General features: G+C 35.9%; 1 protein-coding gene across 1 annotated transcript in view; it reads right to left on the bottom strand.

Annotated features, from left to right (window-relative positions):
• LOC113075998 (polypeptide N-acetylgalactosaminyltransferase 9-like) overlaps window positions 1-17,024 on the bottom strand; it is a 72,120-nt gene that overhangs the window by 29,044 nt on the left and 26,052 nt on the right. Inside the window, exon 4 of the mRNA XM_026248648.1 lies at window positions 16,339-16,513. Within this exon, the coding sequence (XP_026104433.1) occupies window positions 16,339-16,513 (175 nt within the window). The remainder of the gene's footprint in view (window positions 1-16,338; window positions 16,514-17,024) is intronic.

The raw sequence follows: 17,024 nt of genomic DNA, 5'->3' as shown, positions 1-17,024 counted from the left end.
AAACCAGAGGTTGCACCTACATAATTCTACAATGGGAAATTTTTTTGTATGATAGCACTCTTCTCAGATTTCATCTGTGATACCCAACTAAACCAAATGTTTAATGAGATATCATTTTCAATACTTTATTTTGCTTTTGATGAATAATTAAAGATGTTGACAAGGTGTTGCATTCACATTTTTCCCTGCGTCCTTTGGATTTGTGAAAGGTAATACAATTTGTACATCAGACAGTCCACAAACTTGATTGTAATGCGCAGATGTCTCTTGCAAGCTGAGATTGTAAATAACCAAAACAAATTAAATGCTACTTTCTCATTCGATTCATTCACCTTTTACTTTAAAATCCACGTGGCTGTTTCCAAGAACGATCTTGGGTAGAAAATTGATTCTGTCATTTTTGGAAATAAGCTTGTATTCCATTATCAAAACCGGTGTTGGTTTAAAAGGAGAACAATCAAGCCTGACAGCGTAATCATCACATATTGACATCAGCAGCAGAAGCACATACAAGACTAACAACTATCAGCCCTCTTTTTCACAACCTCACAAATCATTTTTCTCTAGCATCATTATTTGACTCTTTACTTTTTCTTCCTATTTCTCTTCCTTTGGTGTCCTTCATCTTTTTCGAGGTCATCCTTATAAAGCTCAAACACATTAAGGTAATAATCAAGACGGAGATATGACTTTTAATAGGGCTTTTAGAAAGTGGGGCCTTTAGAAAAAATATAGCCTGCTGAGAGGCTTCTTAATGTAAGTGTCCAATTAACAAGAAAAAGTGTGTTTTCAAAAAGGCTGTATATTGGTATCATCCAGGACAGAGGTCTTTTTGTTTTTTAGGGAATGCAGAAGGATTTATTATGGGACATCTTTAAGGCTACACAATAATGTGCAAACGTCTGGGTCGGTAAGACTTTCAATGTTTTTAAAAGTGTCTTACGCTCAATTTATATATTTTAATACATTTTAATTTATTTTAAAATGTAATTTATTCTTGTGATGCAAAGCTAAGTTCTCAACAGTCTTCAGTGATCTTTCAGAAATCATTTGAATTGTATGATGTGGCATTTGTATTATTAATGCTAAAAACAGTTTACTGTATTTTCCGGACTATAAGTCGCACTTTTTTCATAGTTTGGCTGGTGCTGCGACTTATAGTCAGGCGCGACTTATTTATCAAAATTAATTTGACATGAACCAAGAAAAATGAACCAAGAGAAAACATTACCGTCTCCAGCCACGAGAGGGCGCTCTATGCTGCTCATTTTCCTGTAGTCTACCAGTGAGCAGCATAGAGCGCCCTCTGGTGGCTGTAGACGGTAATGTTTTCTCTTGGTTCTTGGTTCTAAATGAACTTATAGTCCGGTGCGACTTATATATGTTTTTTTCCTCGCAAATGACGTATTTTTGGACTGATGCGACTTATACTCAGGCACGACTTATAGTCCGAAAAATATGTAATATTTTAGTGGAAACTGTGATTCTTTAATGAATATAAAGTTCAAATGAACAACATTAAAAAAAAATCTACACTTTATGTTAACTTTTCGGAATTGTTGTCTTTTTATTAAGATGTTTCCGCATATGGACATGATTGAGGAGAAGAATAAATATGGGATTTAAACATTTCACAAACCAGAATGTCACTTGTGCAACATATCAAATTCTGGGTAAACCTGGGTAAAAATATTCAATCTACATTATATAAAGATAAAAACAACAGAAACTAAGCCCTGTCACATCAAATTGACATCTAACATTCTACTACAGAAGTCTCAATAAGAGCAGATGCTCTTTCATGAATAGCTGGTCCTGAATTAGCACGACACAGCACATGTGAGGATGTACTGATATGCTAACCTTGCAAGAGAAACCATCCCTCGTGGGAATCCTCTATTCATCTTCTCTGTCCTTGGGCCACTGGCTTCATAACCTGGACTAGCTACATGTAAGATCCCAAAGGAGCTCATTCATGGGCTATAATAAACCAGCGCTGTGCAGATAAGACTCAGTACGTGCAGCCCACTCTATTGGGTGCCCTTTCTTGTGATGGTGAAAAACTATTCTAATCTGATCATGTGATAAGTAGAGCAACCACATAGAGAGAACTCAGATGCTATAGTGAAAACGGTTTAACTGAGAGAGAAAATAATGCATTAAAATATGGAAGTTTGTTTTTTGTCACATAATAAAAAAATAGTAATTTTGAATTTGCGTTTGAATTGAAATGTTTATAACTCCAAGAACGTTTTCTCTGAATTCTAAGTTTACACTTCACAATTATTATTATTATTATTTTTTTAAGGCTATCTCACAATTCAGCCTTGTTTTCTAGTGATTGTTATATATCACACAGAGTATTTTTTTTTGCCAGAAACACAACATATGAGTTTATATCCAAAAGTCGCAAAAATTGTGTGATATAAACTAACTGTGCAATATAAAAAAATTTAAATATAATTGTTTAATCCTGTGGCAGAAACAATCTTCCATATTAAAATGGTAATTAAAACTATTAAAAATTGTTTACAAGTTTAAATACATTTTCAATGGAAATGCTGCATTGCCTCCTCAAAGCTGAATGTCCAATTTTTAAAACCCTGTCTCATTACTAACAGAGCTGCCAGTGATTGCTGGGATTAATTACAAAAGGGACTCTCTTTGGTATATGAGACAGGGTGTGTGGAAGGGCAACAGTGATCAGCTCTTTCATTACCCACAGGATTCGTCTGGATCTTTTCAAACAGATGAAAGTGCCAGACATAACATCAGAAATGCTAAACTTATTACTGTTGTATAACAGCCTTAGAGTGACAGCCATATACAATAAAGCAGCATCAATGCTGCATTTAAAATGTCAGGTGTGACAATGTTAAATTACATTTAAGACCTATTTGACAATATTAATACATTATATAATAAATAATACCAAAATAAAACACTGATAATAGAGATGCACAATCTGTTCAATGATGAAGCACTGAAAACAAATTTAGATGCAAGACAGTACAGTCCCACAACCGATATGTCTATCCCTCACAACCACGTTTTCATTCATGTCAAATTAAATATGGCACTTACCACGACTAAAGTCTACGGGGTACATCATAAATCACTTATACTCTTAGTAGAAACAATAAAGCGCTGCACCCCGTGCACAGTCGAGTAAACGGGTCTGGATCAGCCACTGTGCTTGACTTGGCATGTCATTTTATGGAGGTAAGTCCTACTATCCTCCCTGTCTTCCTCCCTTTACAGATAGCCAAGAAACACAGTCCTTAGAGATTAGCCCACCATTCTCCACAGCTGATGAAACCCCTGTGTGACATATCTCGAATTAGGAAACTTTCTCTCATGTACCTCTATCAGAAAATGAAATCTCGCCTCGTTCACTGTGAAGATCCCATGAACTGTTTGTGTCTGCTTGGGAACAGTGCCTGGTTAGACTGGGGCAAGATGTTCCCCGAAGCTTTTTTCTTTCTCTCCTGTAGCACGATGAAGGATAAAACATTTTACGTGTTGTTTTTAAACACATTATGGATCTGTTGAGCAGCTTAGAAGCTGGGATAGATTTATCGCCTTCGGACATGTTGCAGTCTGTCACGGTGAAGCTGTGTTAGCCTCATCCTGTTAAAAGGCTTGCGTTTTTCATATTACATATTTACAAAATGCTCCCAAGAGCATTCTATCATGGTTTTTCACTCCACAAAATTATATTCTTTAAATGCATGAGCTCATATAAGATAGTAAACTCATTAAATTAGGTTGAAGCCTGCCCACTTGCAGTGCCACTCATGTTAATTTAACCATAAACACAATGATTAACCACTTACTAAATATGATGAATAAGTAATGTCATTTTCAAGAAGCCTATACGGCTAATCCTGTCTAAATTCCTTCAGTGTCAAGGTATATTCAAATCACATCTCTCTAATGGTTTAATTCCATACTTGGCCACACGTCACATCCTTTCCTTTCCTTTACGAGTCAACTGACATTAGTGGCGAATCACAATTGGTTGCATTTGTTCGCTGCAAGGACATGGACGATATCAGTTAACATGTACTATTCTTTAAGCTAGTGCTGGTGAGGACATATTTAATGTTGTGGACTCCTTTTACACGCAACACTCTGTGGACTGGCAGATGTGCTCCCACATATGCACGGATGGTGCAGCATTGATAACAGGGCGGATCTATGGATTTGTCTCGAGTGTCAAGCAGGTACATCCCGGCATCAAAACAATGCACTGAGTAATTCACAGGGAGGCTTTAACTTTAAAACAACTTAGCCCGAAATTAAACAAAGTCCTTAATGAAAATAAAATCATTAATTTAATCAAACCCAGAGCTCTGAATTCCAGGCTGCTTAAAAAACTGTGCACCGAGCACCATCAATTACTGCTGCATACTGACGTATGCTGGCTCTCGAAAGGAAAAACACTTCAGAGACTGTTTGAATTACAGGAGCAAGTTGGCGATTTTCTCTCTGAGCACTTGCATCCACTTGCTGAAAGATTTCAACTGGCTGGCACACTTAGCTTACCTGGTGGATATTTTCAGCAGGCTGATTGATTTGAACTTGGAACTGCAAGGTACAGATACAGTACATCTGTCTTACACATGTATGATCGAGTTTCTGTTTTCATGAAGAAAATTGACCACTTGGAGAAGGACATGTCAGGATGGGATTTAATCCTTTAGTTAAATTCAATTACGAAAACTGCCATTAAAATGTGTTAAAAGTACTCTATCTATTGTAATATGTTTGTGTTATTGTGTTTGATGACTGTTAATTTTAATGCATTTTTTTAAAGTACAGTATTATAGTTTGTGATAAACAAGTGCAAATTTCACATTGAAAATAAAATAGATTATTTTACATTTAGATGGACCTTTATTAAAGTAAATAAATGAATGTACAATTAAATGTCAAAGCATTTAGGTATTACTGTTCATGTTATTAAAACACTGACCACAAACAAAAGCAACACAATGGTATTTAAATGTAAATCCTTGTTGAAAAGTTAAATTCAGCAACGACAAATGGAAATAATATGTGTAAATAATGTTCTATATACTGAAATATGTTTCACAAGTCAACGTTATTGTGTTTGATGATTGTGTAATTTTAATGCAAATAAAAAAAAAGTTATTTTAGTTAAAAAGTGGACTCAAATAAATACTATTGTTGAAAATGTGATTGAAATATAGTGGTGACAGTGGGGTGGGGTTGGACAGGGGTCCACTAGGGTGGTTTGATATATGATAGGGGTATGGTCCTCAAAATAAATTTGGAACCACTGTTTTACTTCATATATTAAAGCAAAAAGCCATATCAAATATGTCTAACAGAGTTTCTGATTCTGTACAGGTTTGCTGTATTTGTGCATGCCAGAGGCGAGGATGCTGCTCCAGCATCTTCTTTCGTTGTAGTTAAGAAAGCCAGAAAGATTGCAGGGACCATTCACATTCACGCCCCATCACTGACATGATTTCTCTCACCGCTAGGCCGGCCTTAGAGAGTTTTTGTACAGTTGTGCTTGGCATGCAGTGGCTGCTGTAGATTGTCTCAGTGCCAGTTGCTTTACAAATCAGGCAACACAGAGCTAAGAAAGCTCACCCCAAGCTACACTGCTTACAATGGATGACAGAAAGGTGAGCATAATATGCAGCAAAATAAAACTATACAAAATAAAACTATATAAAGTTCAATTGTTAAGTTACAATTCATCCTTTGTGTATTTTCTCCAATTTGGATTGAGATTAAAGGCCAGAGGACTGGGTGGCAGCAAGGACCGTTTTTTCTCCAGTGAAGCGTCTTCGAACATGGCTCAACCAATCAGAATCAAGGACTATTTTATTTTACACAATGTAAACAAACGTGCAATATGTGTAGAGGGATCAAATAAATTACTGGCTTTGCCATGTATTCAGTTCAATTCAATTAAAGTTTATTTGTATAGCGCTTTTTACGATACAAATCGTTGCAAAACAACGTTACAGAAAAATGTAGTTTCTACAATATTTAGTAGTAGCTTATCAGTGGTGACTGTCAGTTTATGTGCATATTGCAGAAATGTACAGAAAAAACTATTAAAGACATAATCAAACAAAATAAACAATAAACACTATTAACAGCAATTATTATATGTTGCAATCAAATTATAGCAACATTTGATAGTTCTGTATGTTGTTTCAGGGTTAGCGACAACTGAGGTCCTATGCTTTTATTTATTATTATTATTTATATTTTTTTTTGTGCGTGTGTGTGTTTGGAGGCCTGGCAGTGAACCTCTCGCTGTGAGCATGTAGCTGTGTTTTGCAAGTAGCCTACTGTGTTTGTACTTCCAACTGACTGACTTCAGAAATGCTCATCCCTCATACTTCATTAGCTCTAATCACTTCAAATATTTCATCTGCAATTCTTCATCAGGTTCCAGTAGATTAGTGTGGTAAAAGGTGAATCAACAATTATGTAAAGCAGCTCCATAAAGTCTTCAACGGTGCATGCAAACTAATATAAAACTGTGCAGGTCTTTAGTTCTGACAATATCACATCAAAGGCTCTAAAAAAGCCACCAACAAAAGCATATTCAGATATTTTACCAACATCACAAATCTAATTTCTTCTTAGCTTTCACTTGATTTCTTATCTTGGTCCTTTAAAACAAATTAGTGTATGCCTGCACAAAAAATACTGACCCACATTCGCAGACATCTGGCTCCAGATACAAATAATTAAACCATTTACTGAACCACAGTTTTAAATTGATATTTAAATGGTAAGTGATGTAGCCTAGTGGTTAAAGATTCGATCTCATCTGACCCTGTACAAAGGCAAATCTATAAACTATCAACCATGTGCCCTTCAGCAAGACACGTAACCTCTCATTGTTCATGTAATAACTGTACTGTGAGTTGTTTGGGATAAAAGTGTCAGCCGGATGAAAAACTGTAAATCATTTTTATCCTGAGATTGACTTCCTGAGCTAATGTAAACATCTGAAAAACTACTGATTAAGCAATCAAAAGCTGATTCCAGTAGTGTAACTGAATGGTATACGGATATACAGGAAGGCCTTCATAGGGAGGAACGAGGTCATGAATCCTTGGAGGTTTGCTTGAAATGTTCATGAGAGCTCAGCCCAGTGAAAGCTGTGTATTGATTAATGTTTTCATTGAGACACTGAGGTCAGAGCGAATAGAAGTCAGTCTTTAAGTGACGACCCATCTATCTGTCTGTCCGTCTATCCATTATAAACTTGCAGAAATGTGTTTAAAATGAATGTGATCCAAATAGATTTTATTTGTGTTTATTTGTGTTATGATTGTGTTTTATTGATTTTGAGAGTGCTTTCTCTGATCAATAAGTAACTGTGTGGTACATGTAGAATATTATCTCATGGACATCACTCATTCACATCATCACCATGGTAAACACCATTAATGCATTGCATTGTATTGAAATAATTAAATGTAGATTAATACTGATCTGTGTTTCTCTGCATAATGTTTAAGGGTGAATCCCATTTCACAAACTAGGATCACTGAATCCCAAACCAGAATACACTGAAATCTGTATGCTAAAGGTTCCCAGATTTCAAACCATTGCAAGTTATTTTTGTTTGTTTGTTTGTTTGTTTGTTTTTTGTAGTTTGTAATATAGCATGCTATCAAGTCTCTACTTTTAGTGTGCAGTATAAGTATGAGAACTGGGATTCAGCTATAACCATTAGACAAACCAATCGTAACTAAACTGAAACTACACTGACAAAAAAAAAAAAAAGTTTAAGTAAAATGTACTTTTCTTTTGCAAGATTTGAAAGTAAAATTAACACTGAATTTTGTAAATAAGTACATCATTTTCAGCTTTCAAATTTTTTTTATAAGGCATGTGCTTAAACTAATCTTAATTTTAGAAATACATCTGTAGTTTGTCCATGCACAATCATTACCACAGGGAAGCAAAAAAGCCATAAACATCCTACAACCGAACCATAAGCTCTACTCTACAGAAGCTCTTTTAACCCCTTAACTGTCACCCCCCATTTTTTAAATAGGTATTAAAGTGCACTATCCAAACTTAAATGCTGTAATTTTTGCTTGAATTTTGCTTAATTAATTTTTTTCTAGATTTCTCTGTGAATTTTACTTCTATCTCAAATTAACCACCAATTATGAAATCCTGAGACTCAGACCTTTCCAATGATATGTTTGTTGCCAAGATTATAAAATGTTTTGGTTCTAGAAGACCGTAATGCATTATGTTTTATGACACTTGACCCTGCCCACTAAGGGGGAGGTGACGTTTTCACAGGATGAATCTTGGGCTTCTAATCTTTCAAATTATATATGATTTATAGAGAAAAAGACAACAACAAAAAAGAGTGCCAAGCGTCCAGTTATATTAAATGTCCAACATAACTGAATATAAGTCTAGTCTCAGTTATACAATTCAATTGAACAAAAAGGATTCATCCAGTCCCAACATGAATTAAGTGAACTTCAATTTTACATTGTAGCTCTGTAACACACATCTAACAGTCAGCTAAAACATGTTTTCTGGCTCTGTAACACACACACACACACACACACACTACTTTTCACCCACTGTGAACAAGAGCAGCCAAGTCCAGCTTCAACAAGGTCACATTCTGGCCCACATAATCCATCTCAGTTATCAGTCTCTGCCATCCTATATTGGCTTAATATGAAGAATACAATGTTTTGGCACATTTATTTATGAATATATTTATGGCTTCAGTTATCACATCCACTGAAGCAAAGGTGAAAGCATACAAATGGCCTGTTGTTCACAATTTACATCCAATTCAGCAATAATCTCTGGGAGCTTTTGGTTGCTTTTGTACATGAAAGGACAGTAAATCGTTATTATGTATTTGAAATATTTCCTAAATTGCCATAACTCCTGTGTACATGCACACACACACATTTGTTTTACTATATTAGTGAAGAACTGGTGATATTTACTGTCCCCTAAAACTTGTCTGGTTCCTATAATACAGACGATTTCAGGTTTTATATTCGTCTTGGGGATGTTTGGTCTTCACAATGTAGGCAAAACCTTCTACACACACACACACACACACACAGCAAAAGACAAAATCGATAAAGCAGAAGTGTGTAATATGTGTGCCATTTATAGGCCCAAAGAGAAGAGCAAACATAACGATTTTCAGGATTTTTTGCAGTTCTTCCAAACACTCCAACCTCCCCATTTCCATTGTTTGGTCCCGCTTCCAACTCTAAACTCAAAATCATAGGGAAAAGAGCTGTGTGACAATTCAAACAATCACAGACAGTGTTTACAGTCTTGAAGAAGTCAGCCTTAGAATGGGATACTTACAGTTCAGCACAGCACACTAAACTGGGACATAAAGTATTTTTAAACCTGAAAAAATTACACACTTCAGCTCTTAAAACATATCAAAAGATCAAAGTGTTCCACTCACAGAGGAAGCTGATAAACAACTACTGCACGCTTGTTCATATTGTTGTGGGACATAGACCAACAGGACTTTATGATGTTTTTGTTGTTGCTATAAAATTTTCAGAGTCAATCTAGAACCATATTTATAATGAGTTTCAGACTGTGTCTAAATCAAACAGGGCTCCGCAGAATCCTGAGGCGGAGAGGAAATTGAAGGAGAGAGAAAAGGTGTGAGAGATAGAGATCAAGAGAAGCAGGCGTAGAGATGAGAGATCAGAGAATGAGCGTGTCAAACACATCGGTGAACAAGGGGGACTGGGAGAACAGGACACAGGGCAAAAGGTTACAGCGGTGGAAGTTTGGACATACTTTTGGAAAAATAAAAAACAAAAGCTGGCCTTCAGATGAGGGCTCAAGAGTTATCAGTCAAGCATCTAATGACACACACACACACAAAGCATTTTAGAATTCATCAGCAGATGATAAAAGACCTAAGTCATGAATAATCAATAATGCTCACCCGAGGCCTTCTCCATGTATTCATACAGTCACAGCTAATCCTGCCAGTCCACAGAACACTGTGCTGGGCAACTCTATAAAGGTCAAACTTGTTTTATTAATAATGAAATTCTGTCAGGAACCTGATACTATACAATATAGGCATATATTTACAATGCAGACTGAAAACACAGCGATTGTGACTAGGAATGCAAAAGTAGATCTTGTTCATTTCAGGCAGCTGAAAATTCTAAAAAGAAATACTTAGATGCAAATAAAATGCACAGAATGTGTATAAATCAAGGTGGTATGACATTGCAAATTAAATAGCTGAATTTTATTTGAAGCAAAAAATAAGATTCAGAACGGCAATTAATACTGCAAGGAAGTTCAATTAAAATTAATAAAAAAAGAAAACATAAAAAAATGAAGAAAAGAGAAGATGGCATGAAAATGTTGAGAAAATAATAATAATATTAATAATTATATATATATTATTTTTCTCAATTTTATTTGAACTCCTACCCCCCCCCCCCACCCCCCATACAAAAATGCAATTACAAAGGTACAGAAGTTATTATGCAAATTATATATCCACAAATTTTTGAAATACAAAAGGTATTACACACCATACATATACATATCAACCAGTAGAGTAAGAGATATCTAACACTGTCTGTGCCAATGTTTGCCTATTTTCCAGAAACGGAATAAACAGATTCCAATGTTTATGGTAGTTCTTCAGTTTGCCCTTTATACTGTAGCTTAATCTTTCCAATGCAATATATTGTAATGTGACGGATCTTTCAACCAGTGATCAATGGATGGGCCTTTGCAAAATGCTTTAAACGGTCGTTTTAGCTAGAAAAGCTCATTTGGCAAGGCAAACTTTGAATCCTGGCTTGACAAAGTCTTTTTTGAAAAGCTTTATTTCTGTCATTCCAATTCAACTTTGCCTCAACACGTCATGAATAATGAATGAGTTTAGAACACTGTGCCCTGTGCTGAAGAAAAGGTTTTGTGTAAGGCACAGTGGGTGCAATTTATGACCAACTGGACTGGCTGTACTGTAACGTCATGCCAAACACACACACACACACACACACACACACAATACATATTGAATCAGACAGGCCAACCAGCTGAAATGAGGGTGGAATTACAGGCTGTTGTATAATTTGTTATGTGCTGTTCACAAGTGTCACTCACACTGAAGACTGAAACACCTTTAGAAAATTACATAATTCACAAGCTAGCACATACAGACGACAAACTAAATTACACATTTGCAACAGCAGCTATGTGGACCAAAGTGACTGCAAAATTCACCCATGCCAAAATCTGTTATAATAAAAACTTATTGTACTTGTCCATGACATATAATACAGAACAAGCAGAATTAAAAGATGATGCACACACTTGCATTCAAAAGTTTGCAGTCGGTAAAAAAGAGAGTGAAAGAAGTATTTGCATTCATTTAACAAAATATACAATAAAAACACTTATATCCCTTGGCCATTGCAGTATCATGCACAACGTGTCTACCACAAAACGACTGCCTAAAATATTGCCGATCCCCTCTGTGCATAAAAGGTGGCAACAGTGATTTGAGTTGAAAAGATTTGCCAAACCTGTCAGGAGGTAGACATGAGGTTGAAAGATAACTCACCAGGCCATAATACCTTTTCCATTGCCCAGGGATCCTGGTTTTATGCTCAATACACCAGGTTATGTCTTTGTGTGTTGGTCTCGGAAACAAGAGGATTCGGAACAGCAGCCCTGCCATAAATCTGAGCTTTGTGAAGCTCATGACATACAGTGTTTTTTTTTCTTCTCTCTAGTGAAGAGGATTGAGGTTTGTGGTCATTTTTGAGAAGCTACTTTTGTGCCACTTAGCAACTGTCCTGTAAAACATCTCCTCTTGGGAAAAGCAAAAACTAGCGCTTACTGACAGCACTGCTTATCTGCACACTCTGTTTGGGTTGTTTCAGTTCCTGCTTTAATAATGAAATTACTAATTAACAGTAAAACACACACCCACAAAATCTGAGCTGAGCACAGTCTGCATGCCATTTAAAGGTTTAGTTCACCAAAAAATAAAGAAATAACGCGTAAATTACTCTCTCTCAAGTCATCCTAGGTCAGATCCCATTTCGTTTTGGAAAATGGGGGGAGGGGGGGATTCCTCTAGGCTCTTGTGGGTTGTTGGGGTGGGGGGGCTATTTTTTAGACATATTTTTAAACTACAATCATCCAACCTAAATGTTTTGCCACCCAGTGTATTTGTGTTTTACAATTTATAATGTTGTTGATTTGTATTTATATAGTGAGGAAGATACTTAAAAAATATATAATGTATTAAAATAGTAATAAAATATGTATAGATTAATGACAAGCAATGGCACAAACAAACAAAATTACAAGATACAACTAAAATTAACTATGCATTAAATATTTCAGGTAGGTATAACTGTAATATTCAGGTACAGAAATAATATATTTAACTTTACTGGTTAGTCTTCAATGTATGTAAATAAACATTAATGAAAGACCAGCAGGTTTATTTAGGTTGCTGTCTCTTTAAGAACTCATGCACGGATCAAACTGTTAAACATAAGTTTTGTTTTTCAACTGTTAACATTAACGTAATAGCCTCTACACCGACAATGTTTCGTAAAAATCGACTGTTTCCATGAATACTCATCAAGACGGGCACTTTGACTTACTTTTGTGTGTACTTGGCCTTTTACGCGCAAAAAAGCGCATGCTCTGAGATGCATCTCTATGTGTGCACGCTTTGGGTGTGGGACGGCTCACAGAAATGGTCTCACAGTCACAGAGCGTGCAAGTACTGAATTGAGCACATGAATGTTTAAAATTGTAAGACTCAAAAGCATGTGCAAATGACACATTCTGTCTGTCGCAAGCGTCTTTCACATTGAAATATTTGAGGAAATATTTGTGGGAAACTGTGGGAATCAGTAGAATTATACACAATCCCACGCCGAAATTCAAGCCCTGCTAGGTGTATATGACTTTCTTCTTTCAAACGAATCCAGTCCAGAGTTATATAAAATATCGTCTTTGATCTTTCAAGCTGTTTCATGGCAGTCAGCGGGAGTTGCACTGCTTCAATCCAAAAGAAGTTAAATAAAAAGTGCCCATCCATAAAAAAAGTGTCTCATACAGCTCCGGGGGGTGAACAAAGCCGTCCTCTAGCGAATCGATGTGTTTTTGTAAGAAAAAAAAAAGAAAAACATAATAATTTAATCTAGCTTTTGCTCACTGTTGTAAACTAAGCATTCTGGGGGAATGACGCATGAGGTTAGCTTTGCGCATGTGCTGCTCAGAATTGACGAATGCAGAAGCGTAGCGAAGAGATCGAAAAAGCAAGCTAGATTAAAGTGATTATTACATTTTAAGGTAACACTTTAGAATAAGGTTCCATTAGTTAATGTTAGTTAACTACTTTCGTTAACATGAACTAAGCAAGAACAATCTTTCTACAGCATTTATAAGTCTTAGTTCATGTTAATTTCAACATTTACTAATGCATTATTTAAATCAAAAGTTGTGCTTGTTAACATTAGTTAATGCACTGTGAATTACCATGAACTAACAATGAATAACTGTATGTTCATTAACTAACATTAACGAAGATGGATAAATACAGTAATAAATGTATTATTCATTGTTTGTTCATGTTAATTAACACATCAACTAACATTAACTAATGGAACCTTATTCTAAAGTGTTACCCATTAAATATGGATATTTTTCTCACAAAAAAAAAAAAAAAAACGCATTGTTTTGAAACAGCTTGAACTAACACACAAAAAAAAAAACACTAAAAGAAAAGAGTGTTTTATTCAAGGCACAGCTCTATATGAACACCTAGTGAAAGGGAAATTTCACTCACAAATGTCCAAAACCCTATTTTTTGAATTTTTTTTGTGAATTTACGCTACATTTGAAAAAATGCTGTCCTTAAAGGGACAATAAGTAACTTTTTAGGTATTTTATTATCTAAAATCAATATTTTTATTCATAAATATGCCCTCAATGGTGTACAAATACCTATGCCAATGTTTAAACTAATCCTCGTAAATGAAAAATTTATTATCTTTATATACATGGGACGGGTAGGTCGACGGAGGCTTCCATGTAGTTCCGCCATCTTGCAAAACTATAATAGCAGAGAGGGACAAAAAGTACTAAGCCAACGCGTTTTCGGTCAGAGCCAGAAACGCAGGTGCAGAGCAGTGAGAGGCGCTCGAAACTGCACCGGCAAGTTTAAAAGTCTGGATTGCATTCTTATTATGGACCATACATATGCCGCGCCACAGGAGAAGAAAACATCGTCGCCAAAACAGTCAAAAATAGAACGTAAAAGGAAACGTGACCGTAGATTACAGAAAACAAGAGTTAATGTCGGGGAAGCTTTTTCTAGGTGGAAAGAGCTAATGCTTGATAAAGATTTCAAAAGAGATGCTGAAGTGGCCAGTTTTCTTCTCGACAGGTAAGTCAGTGTAACAATCTATATTACAATATTTTTTTTATATCTAACAATGCAAATTATTCAGAAAATATAACGAATAAAGAAGACATAACTACTAATTACAATATTTCATGTTTTCCACAGTCAGTAATTCATACTGTAACATTCGTTTGTTAGTTGTCATGTTGCAGTTTGTTTGAAATAACACACCTGTTCACCTGAAGGAAAACTCGACGAAGTGCTATTAGAAGACATCCCGTCAAAGCTTTTTGGTACATATCGCCTACCGTAGATGCAACGCGCATTTGAAAAAGCGAGGCGCTGGAGAGCAAAATTAGTTTGAATGAAAAATACAATTTCACCACTAGATGGGAGTAATTCCTACTTACTGTCCCTTTAACACATGAAATACTTTCAGTGTTTCTGTGACCAATGCTCTCGCGGTTCATATATTGACTAATTGGCCTCTTTGGAATTCTGTTAGTTGCCTCCATTTTCTTTGAAACTAATATATCAAAGTGCTAATTGTCAAACCTCCAGCACAGTGTGCTGCCAATATGAAATCAACTTTTCTTTGAAGCTGTGCTTGTAAGTGTGGTTATGTCAAGTTACTTCAAAGTTTAACATTTGATGTTTCTATAAATAGAAAAAAGTTCTCAACTATGCATCAAATATATATGTGTGTGTGGGTGTTTGTGTGTGTGTGTGCATGTGTGTTTTAACAAAATAAACATGGGGGAACAACATGTACATAGGAATATAGTGCAAATGTGAATTTAAAAGAGTTCATCATGTTTCAGAAGATATTTTATTTGTGAGCTAACGGTATGTTAAAAAGGGGATGAGGAATCATATTTTCCTTGATCTTTTTGACATACAAGACATCGGTGTGCTGTGAAAACATATGCTAATTTCAAAACTTCTGCTTGTTTTACATGTTAATGAGGGTGTTTCTTAAAAGCAGAATTCTAAGCCAGAAAGAAGGTGGAAAATCGGCACGAAAAACAAAATTATGATGCTTAAGGGGGTATGCAATAAATTATGATATAACATCTCTTAAATACAAAATTAAAATGCATTTAATTTTCGACTGTTTCATTACACACCTTGAAATTTAAAGATTAGACAGAAGGAAAACACATTTAAATGAAATAGTTTTGCACGAGGGAAGTGATAATAAAACTCTAATTTAATTTTGGCTCCAAAATGAAGTATGCACCTCTCGTCTTTCCGACCGCAGATCTGGCATCATGCACCTGAGAAGGTGGCCCCATTCAGTGATCATCTCTCCATTAAATGTTTATGTTGTGGAACAAAGAGGAAAAGCTCATTAATGGTTAATCCATAATTCCCAAATGGAGGTCATACTACTCTAATGGGAGGCTTTAATGAGAACTGATTGCTGTCGAGCGGATGGAGGTGACAGATGAAGGATGCTTGAGTTCATTTAAGGATTGTGAGAGCAGTGGGTACAACAACTCTCAGCACATTAGAGTCATTTTGTGTTTTTGGAGGCAACAAATAATGACTTTATTCTTCTACCTGGACTGTGGTTTGAACACCGGTTCTAACTAAACCAGAACTAAACAGAATATACCAGACTTCTCAGCAGGGAAGCCCATTACACATCAGAGGAAAAAGGTTATTTAATATGGGGCACATCTCATTCATCCATTTCTGAGATCATTAATCTATCAGTTCATTTTTGACGGATGCTTTAGATAAAAAACCATCAGGCTGCCTTCCTCACTGAAGTCTAAGCTTCCATTGATGTCATGATGAATATTCTCCACTAAATCAAGCCTTTGTCATGTGAAGCACAACAGTGATATTCTGAGTGGCGAGACAATGCCTTATTAAATAATAAAAGAGTGAATCCCACTTACCAGCCTGTGTTGAACTCCACGTGGGCGTCAAAGAAGCCCACAACGGGCGCAGTGGCTGCGTTCCAGCCGTGGATCCTGGCCCGTATCAGTCCCTCTCTCTTACTGTTCCTCACGATCTTCACCAGGCCGGGATATCGCTTGTTCACGTACTGATCCAGATTAAACTTCAGCTCCACTACCAGAGAAAAACAGAGCATGTGAAGGAAGGAAATCCAAACCTCCTACATCAATAACAGGGACTTCGACATTTGTCTTTTTATTACATGAAGATCACATTGTCTTGGAAACCCTTTTTTTTCATGCCATATTGTGCTTCTTTTATTTATTTTCCTTTTATGCACAGGTTTTATTGTGAAGGCATTGATTATTCATGTTTTTTGATCTTATAAATTCATCAAAAACTATTGCAAAAATTTGTGCATTTGCAAAAAAAAAAAGAAGAGTTATATGAACCAAAATTTGAATAGTTGTGTTGCTTTTATCTGTTTTTACGGTAGTCCCTCAGCTGTGCTGTAATTTATTTATAAAAAAACAATTCTGAATGCTAATGTACTGGTATACCAAAGACAGTCCTAACGGAGCATGCTTCACAACTTCTTGTCCAAGCTCTTGTTATTTCTAGACTGAACGACTGCAATGCTCTGCTTCCATCATGTGCATTCAAACCTCTACAAATGATTCAGAAT

This window comes from Carassius auratus, unplaced genomic scaffold, assembly GCF_003368295.1.
Source record: "Carassius auratus strain Wakin unplaced genomic scaffold, ASM336829v1 scaf_tig00018226, whole genome shotgun sequence".
In the NCBI taxonomy this organism is placed as follows: Eukaryota; Metazoa; Chordata; class Actinopteri; order Cypriniformes; family Cyprinidae; genus Carassius; species Carassius auratus.
Note: the sequence above shows the minus strand (reverse complement) of the source record. Positions and strands in the feature narration are given on the sequence as shown.